Source organism: Spermophilus citellus (genome assembly GCF_964194105.1).
Source record: "Spermophilus citellus genome assembly, chromosome: 3".
Lineage (NCBI taxonomy): Eukaryota > Metazoa > Chordata > Mammalia > Rodentia > Sciuridae > Spermophilus > Spermophilus citellus.
Genome location: NC_138184.1, coordinates 55,387,306 through 55,414,657, shown reverse-complemented (window position 1 = coordinate 55,414,657; position 27,352 = coordinate 55,387,306). Strand labels below are relative to the sequence as shown.

At 40.4% G+C, this 27,352-nt stretch overlaps 1 protein-coding gene across 3 annotated transcripts in view; it reads right to left on the bottom strand.

Moving 5' to 3' along the window:
- Positions 1–27,352, bottom strand: part of PTPRG (protein tyrosine phosphatase receptor type G) — a 715,161-nt gene that overhangs the window by 268,456 nt on the left and 419,353 nt on the right. For all 3 annotated transcript variants that reach the window (XM_081285863.1, XM_081285862.1, XM_081285864.1), the window contains exon 4: positions 22,886–23,034. In XM_081285863.1, coding sequence (XP_081141989.1) covers positions 22,886–23,034 — 149 coding nt within the window. The remainder of the gene's footprint in view (positions 1–22,885; positions 23,035–27,352) is intronic.

Here is a 27,352-nt window from a genome sequence, read left to right as displayed (position 1 = left end):
AAAAGTCAAGATCATGGAGCATTAAGGATTTGTACAGGAAATAAAAAAATACAATAAAAAGGACAAGTAGTGAATATATAACATATTCAAATGTGCAAAATATTACACTTTTAATATTTAAGTATAAAATTGCTGAAACCTCTGTATCCAAGAAAGCCCAAGACTAATCAAAGGCCAATGCTTAATATAGTCATCATCAAATCCTTGTATATGATAAAAGCTGCTTCAGCCTAGAAATCAATTCCATTATGGCTACTTATGCAGGGATGCTAGTAAATCTATGAGAAATAAACTGGCCTCACTTACACCATTGATTACCCAGGCTTAAGACAGATGGCAGTGCATACTTGAATGCACGGGTTGCAAAATCATTTTTCTCTTTAATAACATACCCTTTATTGAAAAAGAAATCATTTAAGCATCATGACAATAAAGCATTGCAATTTCTATTAACCTTTTGAAAAACTTGTGATTAGAAATGTATCAGTAAAATATGAGAAAGAATATAAAAATGGTTTGCCTTCTAAATGCCAATAACGGAGGAAGCCACTGCTAGAGATTCTCTCTCTTAACTTGATAAAAATTGGTTAGGCCATCATTAAAGATTAGAGTAGGCATGGCCCATACCACCAATTTTTTTTTTTTTCAAATCGGATTATTTTTACTATGTCTTTATGCTAAAACATTTATAACTTTTGCATTAATTCATAAGACAACTGTTCTGAAATTTGGTGGCTTTTAAGGACAACTAGATACTTGAGGTGAAAAAAAATTAGAAAAAATGAGATCACATGAAAAGAATTCCAAGACACAGTATTTCACAATTGGTTCCCATTTACAGTTTTCAATGAAACAAAAGCCTTGCAGCTCTTTGAGGTCCTTAACACTCAATCAAAATAAAGAAAAGATATAAGGTTGATTATTGTAAAAATGGAAAAGTGTTCATCAAACAAAGTGGAATCCCTAAAAAAATATCTACAGTTGTAGATCAAGGGAACAGCAAACTTTTAGAGGACTTCTGTGGTTGCAAAACTAAATTCTTCAACATCAATGCAAAAGGAAAAAGCAAAGTTTCACAACTTAATGTGGACACACCCGCATCACAAATATGCGAACTGGAACTGGGACTGCAGCTCAGGTTTGGAATGCTTGCCTAGCAAGGAGGTGGCCCTGAGTTCAATCCCCAGCACCAGCAAAGAAAGCAAGGCAAATAAACAGTGTTGCTCTCTCTCTATAGGCATTCAGATGCTATAATTTTTTAAAACAATAAAAATCTCTTGAGTGCAGAGGTGGGTAGTGACAACAAAGACACCACATATTAACATTTTTAGTGCTTCTTCCTACTCCTTCTTACACTAACTCTGACTTCACTGCCCACATATGAAAACTTTCTGGTCCAACTCCCAGCCTATTACATAAGGATCTCCCTTCTAACGAAGGTCACAGGCTTAACTTTCAGACTCAAGAAAGATAACTCTTGGAGTAATGAACAATGAGAAATTGCTAAGGTTAGCACAACACGAATGAGGTATCGTCCTGCTTTTCAAGAATGATTACTATGGAAAATGTGGTCATTTTGCATTATCTGGTGGACAGAAACATTGAATGTCAAAAGCCATAAAACAAAGCTCTATTTATGACCCTAAAACCAGTACAATGATTTGAAATCCAAAGCATTTATCTGATTTATGGAATTTAAATTAATTCATCAACTGATCAATCCAAATTGATGGGATAATGCATTAGGGTTAGAAGGAAGATTTGTATCCCCTTCTTTTCTTTCTTTCTTTTTTTTGGGGGGGTTCTGGGAATTGAACCCAGGAACATTTAACCACTGAAATGAATCTCTAGCCTTTTTATATATTTTTTATTTTGAGACAGGATCTTGCTAAGTTGCTTAAGGCCTCTCTATGTTGCTGAGGCTAGCTACAAACTCATAATCCTCCTGTCTCAGCCTCCTGAGCTGCAGAGATTACAGGCATGTGCCAACCTGCCAGGCTCCAAATTTTTTTACTTCATTCAAAAATCCACTTAATGTAAAGGGTAATAATAATAAAATGAACAAAAAATTCTGCAGTAGTGAATGAACTGGGTAAACCACTCATAGCCAATGAAGTTCAGATCCCTTCTGATTTGACTTTAGTATCCATTCTATCTGTACTTAAATAGAGGGAGAACAGACTACCTACGTCTGATGGAATAATCCTAATTAGTTCATTACAATAACAGTTTCAGATATTCTTCTGAAGTTGCCATGTATTTAAAAAAAAAGCAAAACAACTTATGTTCAGAGCTGGGAATCGAACAGTAGTAAACAGCTTGCCTTGTATGCACAAGGACCTGGTTTCAATCCTCAGCATAGAAAAATAAACCTGAACCTTCATTCTATACCTTATATCGAAAAAAATAAAATAAAATAAAAATAAAAACCAAAAAACCCTCACAAAGATAAAGTAGTGGCTTTATCTATTCCTTCCAAAAGAAATTACTTCAACAAAGTATTGCGAGTTCTCCAAAAGCATTTTTGTACAGAGATCTGGACCACCAGGTTGGGTAAACCAAAGGACTGAATTAATGCAAAACGGAAGTGGGAAAGGGTGACATGGGATGTTCAGGAAAAGAATTGGCAATGGATCTATTAATTTGCTTGATTTGGACATTCTACAATGTCTCCATCTATCAAAACATTATGTACACCCTAAATATATACAATTTTATTTGTCAATTCAAAAAGTAAAACGGAAGGGGGTGGGGGAGAGAGGGAGGGAGGAACCAGTAAACAGATACCCTCAAGACAGTGTTATTGGGCTGGGGATGTGGCTCAAGCGGTAGCGCGCTCGCCTGGCATGCGTGCGGCCAGGGTTCAATCCTCAGCACCACATGCAAACGAAGATGTTGTGTCCGCCAAAAACTAAAAAAAATAAATATTAAAAAATTCTCTCTCTCTCTCTCTCTTAAAAAAAAAAAGACAGGGTTATTTCATCACTTTCTTATAGTGACAGAAAGCTAGGCTTCTTTGAGAAAAAGGATGTGCCCTAAGCTAAGCTTTTCATTGAGGACTCACATATTCACCAATAATTAACAACACTATTATCACGGTTAATAACACAGTTATTGAAGGATTATTGTCCAGCATCTCACAATCTTATTCATATTTTATATAAACTTAAATTTACCCAGGGTTCAGTAACTACATTCCAAAACACTGTCACAACCAGCAACTCCTTCACCATTTGCCACAAACCAGGAACCTGCATCTTAACTTCTTTGTATTCAAGGCTTGGCATTGACAAGGTTGGCCCTGAGATCTCAGAACGTTCACTCAATTGACTGTGGATTCCCTATCAACAAAACAGGCAGAATTTATATAAATCCCTAATTCAGGCAGTTACACCATTTTGGCACCTGTGCAGGGAAAAAAAAAATTATTGTTTGTTTGTTTGTTTAGGAGTAAATAGGGATGATACATAGAAAGTAATGCATATTCAAAAATAACCCTTGAAGGAGTGCATAGCGATAAGAAATATTCCAAAGCAGATGGAACACTTACTAGCAACATTAGAACAGAAATGGTTGGAGAAATCCCAGCAGGAAGGTGTAAAGAGACTGAAAGAAACAGGGTCTTTGGCGGAAATTTCCAAGGAGACATACCTTGGAAAACACATTAAAAGTACTCAACACAGTTGAGGAAATGTCCTTGTAATTCTGATGTTGATCAATCCCATCTTTAAGCCAAGGACAAGTTGTGATTTCCTGAGGTGTTCATTAGTACCATGGGGGTGTGAACCACACTCTCTGCTTATTAACATCTCCACAACATCTGAGGTTGATGTGAGGTTGTGTGTGAAGCATACTTTACTGGCAAGACAATATGCATTCCTATTGCTTCCCCCCCCCACCGTTTTATTAAATATTTACAACAGGTAATTTAATCATAACATATGTAACAGTATACAGTATAAAGTTAAGCTGCAGCCTTTCGAGGTTAAATTTGATTAATTAGTGAAGTGTTTTCTTAAGTAATGAGTTCATTTTGTTTTGAATTTATTTATTATATTATTTTAATCAACAGGCGACGAACACATTCTTAAAAAAAAAGAACAGCCAAGGAATACAAAAACCTTGAGATAAATGATATATCACCAAGAAATTAATTACATATTTTGCTAAGTAAAATAACAGCCTTTATTTTTTGTAGAAAAATAGTTCCAACACAAAAGCCACTGATAGCTCATGCACAAAATACCTTTGAAATGCAAGTGGCACTCGGTTTGTTATCTTAAGCTACTGCTAGGTGAATTTCAGACCCCCAAGGCATATCATTCCAGCAGCAAATCGATTCACTAATCCACCCAAGACTCTATCAATCCTGGAGCCAATCTTTCTACCTATCACTAAAAACCAGGGTTCTGTCCCCATTCATAGGGACATTAGACATGTCAAATAAATTGAAGGTCCTATTCAAATCCCAGTTCCCTGCCAGTTCTCATCTCTTCCTCCATCATTCACACCATAATCTACTTAAATTGAACAAAGCCTGTTGGGTAAGACCTCCTGAACTTTCTACCCTCTCCTGAATCAACAGAAGGTGACAAGCTCTGGGCCTGTCATTCAGTGATGTCAAAACAAAATGCCCATTAGCACGGGTACTGGTATGCCAAGTGCCCGTGTTGGACCTAAATGTCATGATAGGGTATCGACATTTTATGATCCAGTTGTCCCAAACCACAACTGGAACACTCCTCAAATGTTGAAATGAAGTAGGAGAAAAAGCAGTGGGTTTATTTTTAACGGAAATTTGAAATAGGTCACCTGTAATACACAAGCCACTCTACTTGGCACTGAGGTTAAGGAAATTAATGAGACAGACGTGGTCCTACCTGCCCATAGGATGCTGTTAGAAAAGTCACCTACAGCAGCCTGCCTGTGACTCTTTAATGCTCAGAAATTTCACATCAGTAATGAGGTGCTGAATTAAATTATAGGTAAGTTTGATATATTCTGTACATTAGAAAGACAATTAGTCCCAAAGAAAAGAAGGATCTGTTCCTTTTTCTCTAGATATTTTATTTTTGGAGGGAGGCTTGCAGAAGAGAAACTGAAAATGATATTTAAATCTGAATGAAGCACTAGATCCCCTCTCATACAGTACAATAAAAAAAGATATGCATATGCACAAAATTTCACACATGAATAGAGGAGATTTATTAGTCTTCTCTTAGGTGTCCTTCTTTGGTATCCTGGTGAAGAAAAGCTATTATACAGAGTTTTAGAATTCACCTATAAATCCACCATTGTTTTAGTCAGTCTTTCATTGCTGTGGCCTGTAGACCTGACAACAACAACTTAGAGGAGGAAAGATTTATTTTAGCTCCTGGTTTCAGAAATTCAGTCCATGGTAGGTCAACTCTCTAGCTCTGGGACCAAGATGAGACAGAACTTCACGGTGGAAGGGTGTGGGAGAGGAAAGCATCTCAGGACATGGCCATCAGGAAGTACAGAAAAAGAGTTTTGCTTTCCAGGGACAAAATATAAACCTCAAAGGCACACACCTACTTCTTCCATCCACACCCTACCTGCCTACAGTTACCACCCAGTTAAACCATGTCAGTGGATTAATCCACTGAGTAGGTTAGAGGTTTCATAAACTGATAATTTCACCTCTGAACATTCTTTCATTGTCTCACACATGAGCTTTTGGGGGGTCATAGCTTAACCATTAACATTATATCATATAGTATCACCCCAGGCAATATTTAGTATAGCATCCCAAACATTCCTAAGTAAGTAAAGGAAAACAAAGACAGCTGTAAGACAAAAACCTTTACAACGGAGAGGAAATGTTCTAGATATGAAACCCTAAGTGATCCCCAAAGACCCATAGGTAACTTGTGAAGGCCAATGCAGTACATATTAACAGAAAGGGGCTATGTCTGTACAAATATAAATTCCTGGATTTTTCAAATATATTCCCAGTTTCGTTTGAAAGTTTAAAGTTCTGACTAAGTTGGTTAATCTTTCCAAATGTTGAGTCAAATAGTATTGTAGGACATCCCTACCTTTCACCCTGGCATCCTAAGCCAGGCCTCTCTACAAGATCTGGGTTCATCCAAAATATATGATCAACCCAGCTGTGACATTTTTTAACAGGGATCAATGGAAGGAGCCCAAATGTCCACCAACAATGTTAGGCAAAAAAATAAATTATGCTGTATGCATTCCATGGAGAGAAGCAAAAAATGTATTGATTACCTACTATGTGACACTACACTAAGTACTTCATAAACACTACAATTTTAATTCCCATAAAAACTCCCGTCAGAGAGGTATGATAAAACTGTGTACAGCATCTGGGCATTTATAAAAGCGTTATCTGTCTGCAAGAAAAACATGCTTTCTTTACCTCACAAGTTTGCTTAAATTATTTTATACTGAATATATATTATTTTGAGAATCTGAAAGCCATGAATGATTTGCATTTTAAGGACAATTTGCTTTTATGATTTTATATTGTACTTGTTCTTGCTTAGCAAAATAAGGTCTTAGAAATGACATTAAATTAGACTCATTGTTCTGCTCTCTTTTTTTATTTCCTATTCTGAAAAGTAAAATGCACTAATTGTGGGGAAAAAAATCTGTAGCATGCAGTAAGGTGTAAGTAAGAAAATTAGATTTAATTTTTAGAAGTTCTGAGAACTTTAACAAAGATGGAAAACAGAAATAAGATTTGAAGTCACACAGTAGGCTAGGAACACAACTCCTGTTGATAATGGCTCTACATACATTGGCCCCTGTCCTTTGCAAAATACTGGAAATGCACCATAATGATAGCATATCACTCTGTGATCAATGAGAAATGTCACCTAACTCACCAGGTTCCATATCTGATTTCTAGCAGGTCCACATTAGATTATACAGAGATGTCTATCAGGATGATCCCTTTACCTTATTTTTGTTTTTAAATTCATAAAGTAGAGATATCGGTTACTTTTTAAATTAATTTTCTTAGTTGTAGATGGACATAGTACCTTTATTTACTTGTCTTTATGTGATGCTAAGGGTCGAACCCAGTGCCTCACATGTGCTAGGAGAGCGCTCTACCATTGAGCCACAACTCCACCCCCAGATACTGGTTATTAAGTGCTTTTTTATTTTCTAATTTTTTCCTAATAAATGATAATTCAATGACAGAATGTATATAGAGCACTGTAAGGAACCATAGTCAAGTACTTTTTGGAAGGTCAACTATCATCATTATCTCAAGAATTGTTTCTTCTTTTTAATTTTTAACTGACAAAGACAAATTTTAAATATATTAGTATTGTGATTTGCATGTGACGTGTCTCCCAAAAGCTCACTTGTGAGACAATGCAAGAAGGTTCAGAGGAGAAATGATGGGTCATGAGAGCCTTAACCCAACCAGTGAATGAACCCCTGATGGGATTAACTGGGTGGTGGCTGGAGGAGGGGGCATTGGGGGCGTGGCTTTGGGGTCTCTATTTGTCTCTGGAGAGTGGAGTCTCTCTCTGCTTCCTGATCACCATGTGAGCTGCTTTCCTCCACCACACTCTTCCTCCATGATGTCCTGTCCCTGAGGAATGAAGCTGGCCTTCTAAGGATTGAGACCTCTAAAACTGTAAGCCCTCTAACTTTTCCTCCTCTACAACTGCACTGGTCGCGTCATTGAGTCACATGAGCAAAAAAAGCTGACTAAAACAATTAGTTATAAAACATGATATTCTTATATATGCATACACTGTGGAATGACTACATCAAGTTAGTATATCTATCATCTCATTTATTATCTTATTTATTTTTTTCTGGGATCATTTTAAAATCTACTCTCTCAGAGCTGGGGTGTGGCTTGGTGGTGGAAGACATTGATCTGGGATGGCATGAGAATGCACAAGGACCTGGTTTTAAGGCCATAAAACAAAACCCTTTCTCCTAGCAAATTTCACATATTCAACACACTGTTATTCACTACAATGACCATGTTGTGCAATAGATCTGAATTTCTTCCTTTTCCAAGGAGCTGTTTTTCATACCATTTTGGGCAATATTTTTTAATTCTCCACACATGATAGTGTAGGTCCCTAGCAGGACAAGTCCCATGGCTAACAGCTGCTGTTGACCCAGGGGCTGTGTCACAAACTGTAATCGGATTCTTCAGCAGAGACCACTTCTGTATATCTTGGTTCCCTCTGGGACATCAATGACCAAGCAGATTGTTTCTCTAAGCGAATCCCTTCAAAAAATGTCAAAACCCTCTATCTGCACACCGCTGTCCATTCCAATCACTTCCTCTGGAGATGAGGCCAGCTCACTCTCTGCAATCCACACCCTCATTCATAACTTATCTGGGTCCTCCTTTCCTGGAAGTGACTCACCCAGGCCTGCCTGCCTTTATTTATCACAATTGATGTCCTAAGCACCTTCTCCCAAGAGATGCCTTGCTCTTGACAATGCTCCACTGGGGCATTATGGGATGAATCCTACTAATGTTTCCAAACCATCTAGAACTCACATTCCATTCCCTCCTTAGGTGAGACTCTGAAAAAGCAGCAACACCTTAGCTCCAAGAGCAGATTATCAAGCACTTTTGAGATTGACTAGGAAACTGACTGGAAAAAGAGAGTGTCACCTCCAAAGTCTACAAATCACATATTCTTTGACTCCAGGACTCCAGTTTCGGCTTACGTTGTGGGATTCTAGTAAATTTTGGAAAGAAGGTAGTGCATATTATAGAACAATGGAGAGGCATTCATAGGAAATGTTGTATGCATTTTATTAAAACATGGAAATGCAGATGAGAAAGAAGAAGAGGAGGAGGAGGAGAGAAGAGAATGTTTTCATTTACCAGGAAAAACAAAAAACAACAACTCAAATGTGCTTTTAAAAGATAAAAAATGTCTACTTCCTTTTAATGTGAATTCTGGTTAAGATTCACTCTGCTGGTCCCTTAGGTTCCATGAGCTCAAGAAGCTGGTTTTTCTTGTTCCTTCTGACACAGCCATGACTGATTCTCAATGAATACAGAGGAAGACACTGATCTGGGATGGCATGAGAATATAGCAACCTCAGGACCTTCTGTGTGTAGGCAGCAGAGCACCGTCCCATGACAGAGCTGCAGAAAAAGGCAGCACACCATTCTTACGGCTTCTGCCTTAGCTCTCAACCAAAACTGATAATCTCAATCTAAAATTCCCAAAGGCGTGCCTTTTAATTCTGCAACAGTAATTGCTCGTGTGCATATTAACAGCTCTCAAAAACCTGGACCTCGTTGACTAATTGGAACAATCTGTCTTGATACTTGGGCGTAATGGTTGTTAATAGAAGAGCTATACTCTAGAAGTACAGACCTTAAAAAAATCCTTTTCTGAGCCACATAACTAACCCTCAGCCTCACGGCATGAGGCAAGAGGATGAATGTGTTTATTTGAGAGTAACTAATTTATTTGGGTCATTCACATTCTTCATACAAGAGGTAGTGTAGGGGGAGGATTTGCTTCTTTAAATATCTTTATAATGAATGAATTAAAAGTTTCCATTCTCAGGAATTCGTTTCTTGCTCTTTAACCAGTGTGCCCACAAGATGAGGATAGAATACAAGAATGTTATTTTCCTAATAGATATGCTTACTTATGCTGTGACGGGACTGTCTTCATTAGTAGCTGAGATTTAGCAGTGAACAGACAGACTCCTTTCCTCCATAGGTTTATAGACAGCGAGTGGGGGTGTTTGAGGGGTAGGAGAGTTTAAAAAAACCTAGTAAACAAATTAATATGTCATTATAAACAGTGGCAGTTGCTATGCAGAAAATAAAAATAAGTAACTGGAAAGGACTGAGTTGGGAGGAGAGAGCATGCTATGTTATACCTGGCAAGATGGTGACAGGAATGAGCCAGGAGATGCAATAAACAGGAAGAGAACATTCTGGAATCAAAGAATGCATGAACACAGGGTGTCGAGGAGTTTAGGAAGGGAGTGGGGGTATAGGAATCAGGTCAAGAGGGCACTGAGGGTCAAAGTATGAACTTTTTATTAAAGATGTGATTGGAAAGCACTAGAAGAATTTAAGCTAAAGCAATCCAAGCATTTAAAAGTAACCTCTCATTACTGTATAGAATCACTTGCTGGGGGCAAGAAAGACCTTTGAAGAATGAGTAGCAAAATGAAAATCAGAGATGGTAATGGCTTGAGCTAGGGTAGAAATGATGGAAAAAGTGTGGTGGTAGGGAATAGATGAATTGAAGATCAGCGTGTTGAGAAGACAATCAAAGTAATGCTAATGGCTGCTACAGAGGCTTCTCAATTTAGAATGGGATTATATTCAAATAAATCCACTATAAGTCAAAAAGTATTGTATGTATGGACGAAGTGGTGAACACCTGTAATCCCAGCAGCTCAGGAGGCTAGGGTGGGAGGATTATGAGTTCAAAGCCAGCCTTAGCAACTTAGTGAGGTCCTAAGCAACTCAGTGAAACCTGCTTAACAGAAACTATAAAGAAGGGCTGTAGATGTGGCTCAGTGACTAAGCACCCCTAGGTTCAATCTCCAGTACCAAAACCAAAAAGTGAAAAAATGCATTTGATATGTCTAATGCACCAATCATCTAGCTTGATAACAAGGTCCACAGCAGAGTGGCTATTGGTCCCTTCATGATCATGGGCTGACTGGGAGCTGTGGCCCGCTGTGGCTGCCCAGCATGAAGAGAAAGGGCTATACCTCCAAAAAGATGAAAATTCAAAATGTGAGGTATGTTTTCTCCAGGCTTTCCTTCCAAATCAAAGCATCATAAATGGGGACCATCTGTAGTGAATAAGCTCTGAGAAGATGTGGGGTCTGGCTCAAAGCACTCGATTTAACTGAAATTTACCCCGTGAGGAGGAGGTTTGCTTTATTTATATTATGTTGAACAATCACATCTCTGTGTTCCATTCTTCTTCAGCATACAGCATCTATTATGCAATAAAACTCGTATGTAATAGATAATAATATATATGAATATTACATAATCAAAAGTTCTAAAGATTTATTTTAAACCTACATGAAATGTTGCAAAGTATTAGGCTGGTTAGTTATCCTGAAGTCTGCTTCAAATTGTACATCATTATTATTATAATTACTATATATATTTTTGGTAACCAAGAAATACAAATTTGATCACCTGTGATAACAATACTATCCTATCTCCCTCTTAGTGAGCACATTCTTCACTCAAAATAGTCCGAACTGGGCTTCTTGCTGGCCGTTCCTGGCCTAAGCAGTCACCTTTCTATTGATCACCATTATCTTTTCACTGAACATCCACAGATATTTCCTACTCTGAAGTGCAACAAGAGAGATGCTTCAGAAATATTAGCCAGATAACATCACTCCTTTGCTGAGAATATTCTAGCTGCTTCAAACTAGCCTGAAGTACAGGCTAGGACTTTCCCCTGGTGCACAAGGCTTCACAGCCTGGGAACTTAGAGGGTTTGCCTGAGTGCATTTCCTGTTTCTATCCCCTCTGCCTCTCCTTCAGGAGCACTGTCCTCCTGGATGTGCTACCAACAGTCTGGGCAAACCTCTGCCTCAGGCCTTCAGCACCTTCTGAAGTTAAAGTCCCTTGAGGGCAGGTCCCTGTGGGTCCCACACAAAGAAGACTCCTCAACCTGCTGAATGAAGAAACCCTGTTGAGGATTCAGGAATTGGAAAAGAAGAGCATTCACAAATAATCTAAATATCTGTCACATCAACCAAGGAAAAGCCCTGCCCTGAATGATTTGGGGGCGGCCATTCCCGAGGGTATTCTCCTCAACAGTAATCTCACAAGATAGACAAATAAGAAGGGTCCCGTTTTAGTCAGCCATTTCCCAGCTGTGATCGAAAGACCTACTGAGCACTGTCGTGGAGGAGGAAACGTTTATTTGTGGGCTCAGGGTTTCAGGGGTCTCATTCCACAGAAGGTCAACTCCATTCCTTGGAGCCTGATGGGAGGCAGAACATCATGACAGATGGATGTGGCAGAAGAAAGCAACTGGGAACATGGCACCAGGAAACAGAGATACCATTCTCCAGTGATAAAATATGTTGTCCCAAAGGCATGCCTCCAATGACCCACCACCTCCATACATACTGTACCTGCTTCCAGTTACCATCCAGTAAATCCCTATCAGGGGATTCAATCACTGATTGGGTTAAGGTTCCCATAACCCATCTCTAAAAACATTCATCTCTAAAAACATTCTTGCATCGTCTCCCACGTGTGCTTTTGGGAGACACCTCACATCCAAACCACAACAAGTTCCATAGTCAATTGGGTTTGAGCAAGTCCCAGTCAAATGAAAATCCCTTAAAATCCTCTTTCTCCTAGAATATTTTTCAAGATGTCTATTCTGTTAGCTCATTATCAAGCTGTAAGAGAAAGACATATTATGCAGAATTTCCTAAATATAACTGACCATAGCTCACATTTCATGTAGACCCATGAAAGAGACTAATGAGAATTCAGAAACTATACAGGAGCCACGCTTATTTAAAGGTATTTTCCTGTGCCTAGTTCTGTCATTTCAGCTCACACATGGCCCACTAATAAATGCGACAAAGAGTGATAAACAGAGAAAGGAGAGACAGAGGCAAGTTCAACAGCAAACACAGAGGGAGCCTGAAAAATGGCTACCTGGATCATGGAATAATAAATACTGAGGCATAAACTAAGGAAATTCCCTGAAATACTGAACTTCCTAACCCAATGCAGTAGAGGATTAAATAAGGAGAATCAGAAGTTGAAGCTGGAATTAAGAAGTTATTTTTCAAGTAACCCCCCAAATCTTCCATGTATTAACCTGAGTGTTAAAGTCCTGTCTTTTAAGACATCCTCAAATATTTAAGAGGTGAAATTTATATTTTTACATAAAATAGGTTTTTGGTGATTTGCCTGGTTGGCTTCCGTGTATCACAGTCAATGTATCCAGAACACTATGTATTCTAGATGGATACACATTAGGAACTTTCTTCCCATTCCAATAAAGAGGATGCTGGGAGTTTCTGTACCAGAGAGATTTAAAGAAGAGAAAAGAAATAGACTTTCTTTTAAACTTGCCTTCTTTCTATTCCTTGTAAATCTTTCGACTGTCCCTTCTGAGTGACGGTGGCACTAAAGAACTTGCTAAAGGCTTTAGATTTAAGATGTTTTGAAACCTTTCTGCTCAAATCTTGACAGGACAAAAAAAAAAAAAGAGGGGGTGGACGGTGGGCGGGGGGTGTTGCTGAACCACATGCCCATAAATCCTCTTGACCTGAACTTACAATACATCTGATCCAGCCACTTGAGGTCTCTACCTTCCGTGTATAAAGGTCTCCCTGGCCAGCTTTATTTGAGTTCTTCAGCTTGGAAATGGATTCTGAGAAGAATAGTGTTCAAAGCTCTGGGAATCAATGTTGTAAAAGTGAAAAAATAAGGGGGAAAATGAAAAGCTTATAAAAGAAAAAAAAAAAAAAAAACCCTGCTATATACCTAGGTGAACACTTTGTGGTTCCAACGGAAAGTTGAACTATTGCATGTGGGTGGGTGTGAACAGATTTTATTGTGTATGTTTAAGGTACACAATGTGACATTGTGAGATAAATATAGAGAATGAATATATATATATATATATATATATATATATATATATATTACTTACACACACATACACACACACACACACATATATGGTCACAAAAGTGAATCATATTAACACATCCAGCATCTCACATAGGTCCCCATTTTTTTTCCCCATTGGGCCAATAGCAACTAAAGTCTGTTCATTTAACAAAAATCCTGAGCATAACACACAATTCTGTTAATACAGTCTTCATGTTGTACATGAGATCTTTAAAATCATTCACCCTCCATACCTGCTATCATGTATCCTCTCACCTGCTTTTTGTTGGTGCTGGAAGTGGAAAACTACCAAAAAAAAAAAAAAAAAAGAAAGAAAAATCAGCTTCTCTTCATCTCCTGGCGAGTCTACCATCTAAATTCCATTAGTGATGTCTGGAATCCATAAGTCTGCCGGATTCCATATGGCAGCCCATACCCACTTGTGGCTTCTAAACGTGTGGAATTTGGAGGTGGCCAGTCCAAGGAGAGACATGCTGTCAGCATGAAATATGAACTGAATTTCAAAGACTTAGTACAAGAACAGAGTGCAATGTATCTCAGTAATAACTTTTTATATTCAATTTCTGTTGGCATCGTATCTTGAGTACATTAAGGTAAATATAATGGATTAAAAATCAGTTCAATTTTAATTGCCTTCATGATGATCAATTATTAGTGTGTGCATAAGCTGCATTTTTATGGCATCATATAAATTAAATAGAAAATAAAATTAATTGTGAAACTCAAATAAAACGACCTGTTTCCTTTTATCTCTTTTAATGTTCCTTATAAAAATTTAGAAGTAGCAAATTATATATATAATATACACATATTATATATATGTATATATATATGTACATATATTATACACACACACATATAAAATGCAGAAGTAGAATGTGTGACTAACATCATCTTGGCTCTCAGGTATAGCTGCTCTAAGTAATGAGATCGGGTAAAAAAAAACCAGTATATTCAGTAGATATTTCTAAGCAGAGAGCTGACAATACTTCCAGTCCCCTTCATGCCCCCTCTCTATGATTAAGTAGTCTGAGCATTTAAAGCCCTTTGGGTTTATTTTTTTTCCTTGCCTGCTTATTATACAATAAACAGTAGTTAAGATTCTAATAAAATTATTTCCATTGCATGGGTGTTTATAACAAAATAGCCTTGAACACCAAAAAGAAAAACAATGAGATTATTTATCACAAAAAAATAGTGGTTCAGGTATTGGAGCTATCAGAGCCTGGGTCCTGGAGAAGCAATAATTAAACTCAGTGAGTAAGAGCACCTTGCTTATAAGACTGATGTGAAAACCTCAGGAGCAAACGTCTGGAAAGTTTTAGACCAAGCAGTGCTTGTTAAGATATGTCTACAACATGGTCACTGTCACTGCCCCACCCCAACTGTAGTACCCACCCAATGCCTTCTCTTGGGCTGTCTGAAGGTGCCCAGGTTTTACCTTGGTGGCTACCTCCAATTTACTGAATGTCTCTTTCAGAAAGTGTCATCTCTTTGACCAGTCCTCAGCACAATTCCATCAGCTATCAACATATCACATGTCAGGGACAGAACATCAAACGGTGCCGAGGCAAGGTCACATCTAAAGATACCTGTGAGGACTGTCAGATACCACACAGGGACAAGGCAGGTTTTAGCTCACAAAAACCTGCTCCCGGCCTTTGCACAACCAGCCAGGGACATCTCCCTGGAGCACACCCTGAGTAGGGGGACCTCCTCAAATGTGCCTCTTATCAACACAGGACGTGCGCATGAAAGATCAGCCAGATGAAAACTAAATGTTTTACTACTAAAACTAAATGTTTTACTACTAATGTTTTACTACTTCTCCAAAATAGAATCTTTATTTCAATAAAGTTGCTGACTCAATTTCAACTCATTCCTTGGCCATTTGACAGAAGTCAATACAGAGCAAACCACGCAGCACCAGATAGCAAACACCAGAGAGCCACGGGACCCTCTCTGACACCTGCAAGAAAAGATCCCATGAAGAGACAGGTGCAGGTCAACAACCAGCCTGGTCATCATCTCCACTATCAAAGGGCTCTGTGAACCCAGGCTGGCGAAGGTGGCCTGCAACAATTTCAGAAAGTGACCCAAAAAGTATACAACGTATGAGAAGAAAAAAATTGGATACCGCAAACGTTATTTTTAATAGAATGGCCCAGTCCCCCAACTTAATAACAAGCATCTAGTTCACAAAGACACTCAACAACTATTTCTTTTTTAACACGTCAAGATGTTTTTACAGTCTTCAGGCCACGTGAAATGGTGAATCCTTTAAGATGGGTGTCTGCAGACCCTCGTGTGTGTGTTCTGCACTACAGCCAAGCATGTAGGCGACAGCACCTTTCCAAAAACAGATTCTGAAATCTAAAACATCTGGCCTCTGAGGTTTCAGATAAGGGCTTCTAGATCGGAACCATATGGTGATATGTACATGGTATATATTAAGAAAAACATCTCCGCTGCTTTTCACTTGATAAGATGCTCTCAACAGAGCTGAAATAAGCCACCGGTGGGTTTTGCTGGAAAGGGCACAATCATTTTGGATCATTGAGGCTTACTGAAGACATAAGCGCCAGTAAGTCTGAATCAACAACTCCTGCAATCTCTTATTATAATCAATAAGATTTTAATTACCTCAGTCAACACACACCCATAGGACCTCTACTTTAATGGAGCTTAGAGGTCTTACCTGGAGGTTTCTCCTTGAATTAAATCCAACTGCAGTTATTAGTGGAGACATGGCCTAATTCAATCCCAATTAGCACTATATGAACCCGTGTTGAGATCACTAACCACAAAACACGGACAGAGCAAGGAACGGGTAGGAGACTCACATGGGCAAAAGAGCTATAAGAGATGACTGTGGTGGGAGAGATCACAGAAAAGTCCAGCAGTCATGGAAGAACTGGAACATTTCATTTCCAGTTACCATTATAACACCACTATCTTATTCTAAGCTTTATGATCTTAAAGGACACTAAATCACACCTACAATTCCCTTTGGCCATGCGAAGGAACATATTCACAGGTTCTAGGAATTAACGAATAGATATTTTGGATTTTTACCAAAACCCACCAGGCATGGTCAGCCCCAGGGCCTTTGGACATCCCTGTCCTACCAAAAGGCTCCAATCCATCTCTTCCATCTGTGAAAATATTATTAACTCGACAACAATCTTTCTTTTTTTAATTATTTATTTATTTTATTTTGTTTTTTTTTTTTATTAGTTGTTCAAAACATTACAAAGCTCTTGACATATGACAACAATCTTTCATCTGTGGCAAAATGTCCCTCTGCTTCTAAGACTAGTCAACCTGGAACTAGATAGCCATTGACATGACTGTTCAATTTCTATGGCATCACTATGTATAAACAGCCTAAAGGCATGGTCTGTGACTTTCTGGTTTACCTTTCTGTCCCCACCCCTCCACAACAAAAGACTCAGGAAAAGCTCACCTTCAGGCAGAGAATCAAGCACAAAAAAGTAAGGGCATTGAGGATGTTTCAGGACCCAAACAGGGTCTAGTCTCTGAGGCTTGGCATTGCAACTACTGAGGTTTTCTTTTCTGACTTTAACTGAGCCGTCCAAAACACTCGCAAAGGAAGAGTTTTTGTTTTCTTTCGTCTTTACGGGACTGTCTTTGGTTAATTATGAAACTGGAAGTTTCTAAGTGTTGCCCCTGCAAAACCAAATCCAGGATTTCAGCCAGGAAAATGTGGAGCGCTCCAATTTCTGAATGCCCACGTTGTAGATGACCTGAGAGCATTCCTGGAAAGCATCGAAACCTACAAGGCAGGCTCGTTGCCACTTACCCCCAGGGAGCAGCTCCAGCTTCATGTGGGGCACAAGCTTCAAATTCAGCCTGCAGGGGCTGAAGGACTGAGCCAGCTATTGAAATTCCCAAGGTTGTGAATCTATGAACAGTAGAGTCTAACAGGCAGGACCAGTCATTCTAATAGGGCACAAGGCAAAGAACGATTCCTCTTAACCACCACAAGAGACAAGTCCTCTTTTTTTTTGTACCGGGGATTGAACTCAGGGGCACTTGACCACTGAGCCACATCCCCAGCCCAATTTTGTATTTTTTTAGAAATAGAGTCTCACTGAGTTGCTTAGGGCCTTGCTGTGGCTGAGACTGGCTTTGAACTCATGATCCTCCTGCCTCAGCCTCCCAGGCTGCTGGGATTACAGGCATGTGCCACTGCACCCATCAAGTCTTCAGTCTCCAAATGTGTTTAAAAGACTCAGTTCCACTCAACACCCTGCTCTCTCTGATCCTGTGGCTCATAGTGGTAACATGAGTAACATCTGGGTACCAGATGCAGTGGATACTGGGAAGTTGTGGAGCATCCCTGTCTTCTACACACTAGAATCTAATAGCATATCCCTGCTAACATGGTGTGATCAAAAATGTCTCCAGACAGTGCTTCCTGGACTTTGGCCAGGGTGACAGGGGATAGGACATCACCCTCAGTTGAGAGCCACCACTGAATTATTCTACCAGTCCCAGTGCAATCTCCTGCAATGACTGTCCCCTAGCCCTCATGCACAGTACATACAGGATAAATACTATCCTCAATGCTGCTAAATTATTCCATCACACATTCATTATTTTTTTTTAAACTTTCACTCTAGTTTCTTGAAGTATGATGTAGTTACATGAAAAGAAATAATCCACCCCGGAGATGTTCAAACAGTATAAAAATTTCAGAAAGAGCTAGCATTAATAAAGAGCTCAAATAAAGCAACCTAACATAAAAAATTGCAGACACGTTTTGGACAAAAGTGAGCAACTGGGTTGTGCATATTTTAAAGTTAAATTTGCTTCTGTTACCTCTCATCTCTGAAATTCGAGTTCCTCCAAAGATACCACTAAGAAATTGAACGTGATTATCACATTTGCAGAAAGCAAGCGTGCAGCCTGATGGGCTTGGAGGAGAAACCCAACTAATATGGGCATCCTTACCTACCATCTGATAAAAAGAAAAAAAAAACAAACCTTAAGTGACTTGATCAAAACAATCAGTCGTAGATGCCACCGTGGATTAGCTTCTGAATGCAATGGTTTTAAGTAATGGAAAACTGAGACACTTATTTTAAAATAAGTAATAAGGTTTCATGAAAGTATGCATGTATTCTGTGCATTTTTCCACAATAAAATATGAGGAGGAGACAGGCTGTCTAGGTATTAGAGGAGGTGGTGACAAATGAAGTTGGGGTTCCCAGTTCCTAGCTCCACAGACTTTTTCCTTGCCAAGGTAGCTGCCCGATTAAGTTTTTTCAAGCTTTCAAGCACAGGTCTTTTGTCCAGAAAAACATGAATGGAACAAATGGTAACCCAATTCGAAGACAAAGAGGCTTCTGAGCAGAGCTGGCTGGACCCAGACTGCCCCTTCCACTCTCACTGCCAATGGGAACCCGACAGCAAGACCAGAAGGGAAACCCCACACTTAGAAAAGCATGATGTCATTTGGCTTCTTGAAATCAAGTTTTCCAAGTATAAATAAAGCAAGACTTCTAAGAAATGATTCATCCCATTCAAAGGGTGGAGAGAAGTAGAATCCCTCCACAGGAAGACATATATAATTAGTGTGACTAGGACAGGAAGTCCAGAGAGAGAGAACTCCCAGTGCAGGGAGAGGATTTGGGTACTGAGAATCTGTCAGCTCAATGAGAAAGAGTATGAACTGTTTTCCCAGAGTAGCAATCGCTGGTTTCTTCAAGGAACAGTGGGTGGGAAGACTTCTTTGTGCGTCAGTACGAGCATGTGGTCTTAAGATATGCATATTTTGGTTTCCATCCAGGATTCCTTATCCCTTCTCCAAGGTAGACCACAGAAACTAGAATCCCTTCCCCAAGTTGAGTCAGAGAAACTCTACCTTTCTGCCTTGGAGCTGCCCATGAAGAAATTCTGTAACCTGTTATGATGGTTTGGATACAAGGTGTCCCCCCAAAAGCTGGCATGTTAATGCAGGAATACTTGGAGGTAAAATGATTGGATTATGAGAACTGTAACCTGACCATTCAGCTCACCCTGGTTTGAAGGGACTCACTGGGTGGTGACTGTAGGCAGGTGAAGTGTGGCTGGCAGAAATGGGTCACTGGAGACATGTCCTGGAAGGGTGCATCTTCCCTGCGGCCCCTTCCCCTCTTCCCTCTATTCTCCGCTTGCTGGTTGCCATGAGGTAAGCAGCCGTCCTTCTCTGGACCCATCCACCTTGATATGCTGCCTCACATGGGACCCAAGAGACATTGGTTCCGCCGTCTATGGACTGAGACCTCAGAAATCATGAGCCCCCAATAAATATCCCCTCCTTTAAGGTGGTCTTGTCAGGTAGTTTGGTGACAGAAATGAAAAGCTAATAAACCTGCCTTGTATGCTAATAGATCCTAAGACACCTCTTCTGTACCCAGGCGGAAAGAATATTGCACAGAGAGGCAGAGGAGCACAGAGACAGGATCAGCAATGGTTCACATTCCTTTTGTCCAGTTACCTTTCCTTAGGGCTGTCCGTGTTTAAATGGATCCTCTATTAAATCCCAAGGGATAGGGTTTGCAGAGTGCTAGGATTTGGATCTAAAGTGTCTGCCAAAGCTCATATGTTAAAAGCTTGGTCCCCATGGCAGCAGTATTCGGAGGTGGGCCCTTGGGGAGGAGACCGGATCATGAAGGTTCTGACCTCATTCATGGATTAATCCATTCATGCATTCATAACTTCATGACCTGGTGGGAGGTAGTGGAAACTATGGAGGTGGTGCCTTCTTGGAGGGAGCACATCACTGCAGATGTACCCTTTCATTCCAGGTCCCTTCTTCTAACTCTTTCCTTTAGTTTCCTAGTGACCAGGAGATAAGCTCCAACAGGCACTTCCCTGCCATGATGCTCTGCCTCACCACAGGCCCAGAAAAAATGCAGGCAAGTGATCATGGACAAAAAACCGACCATGGAGATCTCTAGGACAGATGGATCCCTGGCATCTTACAAGAAAGTGAACAAGGACTAAACCATGTGCAGGAAGGGTGCCACACCCCAGCCCCATGGAGACAGAAGCTCTTGTGCTCAGGACCCTTCTAGACGGTGCCCTATGTATCTCTTCATCTGCCTGCTTGTGTGCATCCCTTAAGATATTTCTATTTCTATTTTCCTGAGTTCTGTGAGCCACTCAAGCAAATTAATGGGATGCAAAGAGTGGGTTAAGGGAGCCTCAATTTGGGTTGGACAGACGTTCCAGAGACCTAGACTCCAGACTGGGTCTGAAGCTCTATCAGGTAGAAGGTGTCAGAACTGAATTGATAGAGAGAATGCCAATCTAGAATCTGCTGCAAAAATGATTATGTAATTTTTTGGGGATCACAGATTTGGGGAATCACAGAACTGACCTGGAATTTTTTTCCCCTATTATCTTTGAAAGTTTCTATAATCAAAGAGATTTTCCCCATCTTATAGGGCACGTTCACCTAAGCTCCAAGGATACAGAGAAGGTCCAAACACAGACATGAGGCGCTGGGCTGAATAATAAAACCCTAGAAATTACATGCAAGTCTATGTGGTTAGGGTTTGGATCTGGAATGTGCCCCAAAGGCTCACAGCAACTAGAAGCAAATGAACACCTCTGTGTGGATACGCACATGTATTTTCTTTGTGAAGGGAGCCTCAAGTATTTGAGGGAGATATAGAAGGGCCGAGGAGGCCAGGGCAAGATGGTGAGTGAGGAGGTCGGGGCGGGGCCAGAACAGAGGAGCACAGGGAGGGGCTTCTAATGAGGTCAAACTCCTGTTTGACCAAAGTGCTCATGGACACAAGCAGGGACCCAATCAGATAGACACATCCATACTCGTGCTGCTAAGCAGGGGATCCAAGAGAAAAACTAAAACAGACGTGGACAGGGGGGCACACATGGACAAGGGAGGAGATAAGGAAAGGAGGAAATTTCAGAGACCATAAAAAGAACAGGCCAGAACTCCCCCACTGGATTTCCAGCTCCGAGGCCCCTTCTCTTGGGAGAGGTCTATCCCTGTCAATTTTGCAATAAACCTACTTCTTGCTTGCTATCTGTGTCTGTTCTTCAATTCTTTGTTGAACAGGGACAATAAACCCAGAACCCCTAGGTGGTACCATATTCATTGGATTCACAGAGCAGGACAAGAAATGTTAAAGGTTGGAAATAGTCCTTGGCCACTTGGCTCCTTGGATGATAACATGCTACCAGTTCAGAGTCACTCCATGGTTGGGTAGAATCACAGACAGGAAATACATTCATTTTAGACCTTCCATACACTTGTAAGAATGACCACATTGGGAGCCAACCAACACGTTTATCACAGCAGAAGAATATTCACAACAATGAGTCAGCCACAGAAGGGAAGTCGCATCCCTAGCTAACGTTAATAATGGAGTTGGTGACCAGATCCCTCTCCTCCCTGCACATCAGCACCGAGGGTCTGTAAAAAGGTGTAAGGTATGTCAGGACTAAAGCAAAATGTCATCATCCATCCAGGCAAAGTTAACAGGGATGCAGGCCACTAGCAGAGCATCTTTCTCAACAGCAGCCAGGAGCAGAAAACCCTCCAAACAACTTCACAACTGAAAGAAGGTTTTGAGACCCTTCTTCATATGTCACTAGTTTTCCAAAGAGTGACAATGAAAGTCACCCAAGTGTCACACAAAATGTTGGCTTCGGAGAGCAATGAACGTTTCAGAAATGAACTGTGAAAAGAGACTGTCAAATCAACAAATGATCAATTGCATTGACGAGGGGAGAGTCCACCAAACCAGGATGCCTGCAATTTCCCTATTTCTCCTCTTGAACAAAGGAGGAGAGGCCTGGTAGGAAGCATCCAGATAACATGCTATAGATATGGGCTTTTTTTTTTTTTTTTTTTTTTTGGTACTAGGGATTGAACCCAGGGCCACTTAACTACTGAGCCACATCCCCAGCCCTGTTTTGATATTTTTGTTTAGAGACAGGGTCTCGCTGAGCAAATGTCCTTGCAAAGTTGCTGAGGCTGGCCTTGAACTTGCGGTCCTCCTGCCTTAGCCTCACAAGCCACTGAAATTACAGGCATGCATCACGATATCCAGCCTATGGAGGATTTCTTGGCAGAAATGTTTCTTTTTATCCAGTCTGATTTGTACAAAAAATGAAGGTAAGGAAAGAGCATGTGATTAACATCAACATTCAAAGGATAGCCATGCTTGCAGATCTCTAGAGATCTTCTCTCACCTCCACAGGAAACCTCCTGCCATTGACGCTGTGTTCGGAGCCCGCAGAGCCATTGCTGTGGCCCCAGTGAAACTCCACCTTCTCGGCTTTGAATCTGCCAGGCAGGCCAGCACCACTCACAAAATAGTCGTCTTTGAGAAGGATGGCCACTAAAAGAGAAGGGGAACACACTGTGAGTTTCACACCCTGAGGAAGGATTGCTTCTGTTGTTCATGATTGTCATGGTGGAAATTATCTCCTCACCAACCTATTAAACAACAAGTCAAAACCACCGGCATGAAGAAATTAGGGCATTCTAGCAGCAGAACACGCTTAGATCACCCGTAGGTTCTCCATCATGACAATTCCCAGAGAGAGAAATCTCAGAATTTTTTATCCATTTAACATATGAGAGAGAGAGAGAGAGAGAGAGAGAGAGAGAGAGAGAGAATATATGACAAACTAAGTTGGTCTGCAACAGTGTCTCCTAAATTAGCATGACAATCAAAACTATCAGGAGTGAGATGTTTCTTTTTAAGCACTGTTTCCTGGGGCTACCCCAAGATTCAAGGTTTGAAAATGAGACAGGAAATATATACATTGAGCCAGATGCATGAAGCATGTTTCTTTGATCAGAAAACACAGGCAAGATATCAGGGAGGGAATTTGCAAGTTTTCCCAATATTAATGCAAAAATTAGAAGACAATTAGGACTGGCAATGGCAGTCTTGACATTTGATAAACATGCCCAGGAAACTGCAGTGGAAAAATCTACTTATTAAGTCACTTGAACGTTGCAAATTGGAACTTCTCTACTCTTAATTCTAAACACATGAATACTTACTTCCCTTAGTCCACGAGGGAAAACAAAATCGTGAGAGCATGCACAACATTGGGGATCTCTACCTGATCACAGCCTTCATTGCAAAAACACATCTTTCCTTCTCGAACAAGGAGAAAGAAAATTGGAGAACAACTTGGATTAAGGCTCTTGGAGAAATTTTGGCAAAAGAATCTTAATATCTAAATGCGTACATATTGGTTTCTATTTTAAAAGGGATACATTTTCTTTTTCCTAAAGTGGATCCATTAGTTCATTTAACACATCCTTACTAAGTACATGTAAGATGCCAACCAATATACCAAATGGCTTATGACCAAAAGCCAAGCTTGTGTGGGCCATGGGAAAGCTCTCAGATCCTCATTGTCTCCTCTTGCTGAAGAGATCCCAGTTAGAGCTTCAGAGAGAAACCCTGCATGCAAATGAGGTCTCCATAAAAGATAGGGACTAGACTAATGACCCATTTCTAAAACAGGGCAATTAGTTTCAGTACTTCTTCTATATAAAGGAAGCATTAAACGCAAGAGAAGGAACCCTAGTCATATAAATCCCTTTTTATTGCATTCAAAAGGCAGTTTTTCTCCAACTTCTGAGAAAATATACAGGGAACGTTCAATTAGTGGGACAGCAAATTAAAGGATGAAATGAAGTAAAAGCAAGTGTTTCTTGTGCCAATTAAACACGCTAGGGTATTATTCTAATTTTTTTTTCCTGTTTGGGGCATGTTTTAGAACAGGAGTTGGCACACTTTTCCCGTTAAGAGGCATTTGGTAAATATTTTAGGCTTAACAGAGTAGTCACCCTCTCTGGTGCACTTATGAGGTCTCGGCTTTATGCCACAGAAGCAGCCAAAGGCATACCCAATGACATAACTGAGGCCAGCCTCCTGTGAAGCTTCGCTTAACCACATGGAAATCTGAATTTGATATGATTTTCACAGAGTGCTTCCTCCTTTTGATTTACTAACCACTTAAAAAGATAAACAAGCCAGGTGTGGTGGTGCATGTCTGTAATCCCAGCAGCTCCGGAGGCTGAGGCAGGAGGATCTTGACTTCAAAGTCAGCCTCAGCAAACTCGAGGTGCTAAGCAACTCAGTGAGTCCCTGTCTCTAAATAAAATACAAAATAGGGCTGGGGATGGGGCTCAGTGGTGCAATGCCCGAGTTCAATCCCTGATACACCAGAAACAAAACAGCCAGGCATGGGCTGGGGCTGTAGCTCAGTGGTAGAGCACTTGCCTGGCATGCGTGAAGCACTGGGTTCGATACACAGCACCACGTAAAAATAAAATAAAGGTATATGTTCACCCACAGCTAAAAAATAAATTAAAAAAAAAAAAACACAGCAAGGCATGATGGTGCATGCCTGTAATCCAGGCAACTTGGGAGGCTGAGGCAGGAGGATCAAAAGTTGGATATCAGCCTCTGCAACTTAGTGAGGCCCTAAGCAGCTTAGCATGACACTGTCTCAAATTAAAACATTAAAAGGTAAACAAAAGCAAAGAGATTGTCCTTCCATGACCTGGAAAATGTAATATCTTGGAAGAGAAAATATTAGCTAAGATAATATCTAAACTGACATATACATAAATATATAGCTTCCAAAATATCAGATAATACATTGCACATACCTTTAAATCCAATGTCAAACACCCAGGTATTAACTCAGTAGAGTCCTAAATACTGTTGTTTATTCTCATGCTGCTATAAATTCAATATATCAAATTTTACATCCAGAGAAGGAAGGCAAAGATTCTGAGTGCATCTGTTACAATACGCGCAGGGAGTCAGCGTCATCCTATAAATATTTGATTTTATCCTAAATCATTTATGTCTCTGTCAGGGGTCATTTTACTTGTTTTATATGAATAATTAAAGGCATAATTAGGGAACTGTACAATCTGAAACATTAATCTTATTTTTCATTTTATTGTATTTCTCACTAGAGCACACAGCGTGCCTCACGCACATTTGCCCCTTTCAAGAATGAATTCTATTTTTGTTTACTTATAAAACTGGGGAGGGGGCATCATCCTGGCTATCCTGTAACAATTTTCTAATGACCCCTGAGGATGGTCATCATTTCAAAACAGAAGGGAGCAAAGGTAGTTACCGGAGAACACAGTAGGTCCTGTGAGCTTCAGCTCCGAGAGGACTGGCATCTCATCCTGCCACTTGGCAGGGGCGCGACCTCAGGCAGGTATCCTACCCCACTGATCAAATGGCAATACCAACACTGCCTGCCTGCGCTTCGAGGCTCCTTTGACACTTAGAGGCAATCACATTCCCAAAGAGCTGAGTATAGTGCCAGGAATCTGGCAGGTATGTGAGCAATGGGGGATCTGTCAACTATTTCTAGAATCAAGCCTGGAACGTGGGTACCGCACAGGGAGTGGGGTGGCCACACAGGTGGAACTGTCCCTTTAGATAGAGTTCAGCATGAAAGCAACATGGTCTTGGAAGAAAATAAGAATCACATTAGCTGCAGTGGCACATGCCTGCAATCCCAGCAGCTGGGGAGGCTGAGGCAGGAGGATCGCAAGTTCAAAGCCAGGCTCAGCAAAAGCGAGGCCCTAAGCAACAACTCAGTGAGACCCTGTCTCTAAATAAAATACAAAATAAGGCTGGGGATGGGGCTCAGTGGTTTAGTGGCCCTGAGATCAATCCCCAGTACCACCATCCCCTTCTCTCCTTCCCACCCAAAAAAGAAAGAAAATAAGAGGCATCATGACATAGGACCACCACTAAGGCCAGGTATAGCCCAAATACTCTCTTGGAGCAGATCTTTTTTTTTTTTTTTTTTTTTTTTTTTTTTAAAGAGAGAGTGATAGAGGGAGAGAGAGAGAGAGAGAGAGAATTTTTAATATTTATTTTTTAGTTATCGGCGGACACAACATCTTTGTTGGTACATGGTGCTGAGGATCGAACCCGGGCCGCACGCATGCAAGACGAACGCGCTACCGCTTGAGCCACATCCCCAGCCCTGGAGCAGATCTTACGGGGTGATTGATACTTCTAGTTCACTAAAACACAGCTGTTAAAAAGATATTTGCTCTTATGGATTCTTTCTATCCCTTGGATCACGTAAAGGAAAAGAAAATCTCCTGTTTGGTGCTCTACAAATCCTTGGCACACACTCCCTTCCCCTTTGCCCCGAAAGTATTAAACTAGATTTTGATAACATGGGAAGCTGATTTATTTTCCATAAACCATGCACATAAAATTTCTCACAGTAACTCTATCCATGTCAAAGAGCATGGGGTTTTTTCCTACGGATGATGCTCATAAAAAGCTTTCTTTTAAAATCCATTTGACTTCATGAAAACAAAATAAGCAAACTGAAAAATAAAAGCGAGTATATAACATTACAAGAATAATAAACAAAAGCAGATTTTAAAACAAGGGCCATTAACAGCTGAACGTAGATATGCAAGATGGTCCAAGATTGGCCTCATAGCCTGTGATCGAGCTCCCCCGTCATGGTTTAGGTAGGAGGTGTCCCCCAAAAGCTCTTGTGGGAGATAGTGCTTTCGAAAGTCCAGGGGTGAAATGACTGGGTTATAAAAGGTGTAACCTCATCCATAGATTAATCCCCTCGGGGGTTAGCTGGGTGGGAACCATAGGCAGCTAGAGTGTGGCTAGAGGAGGT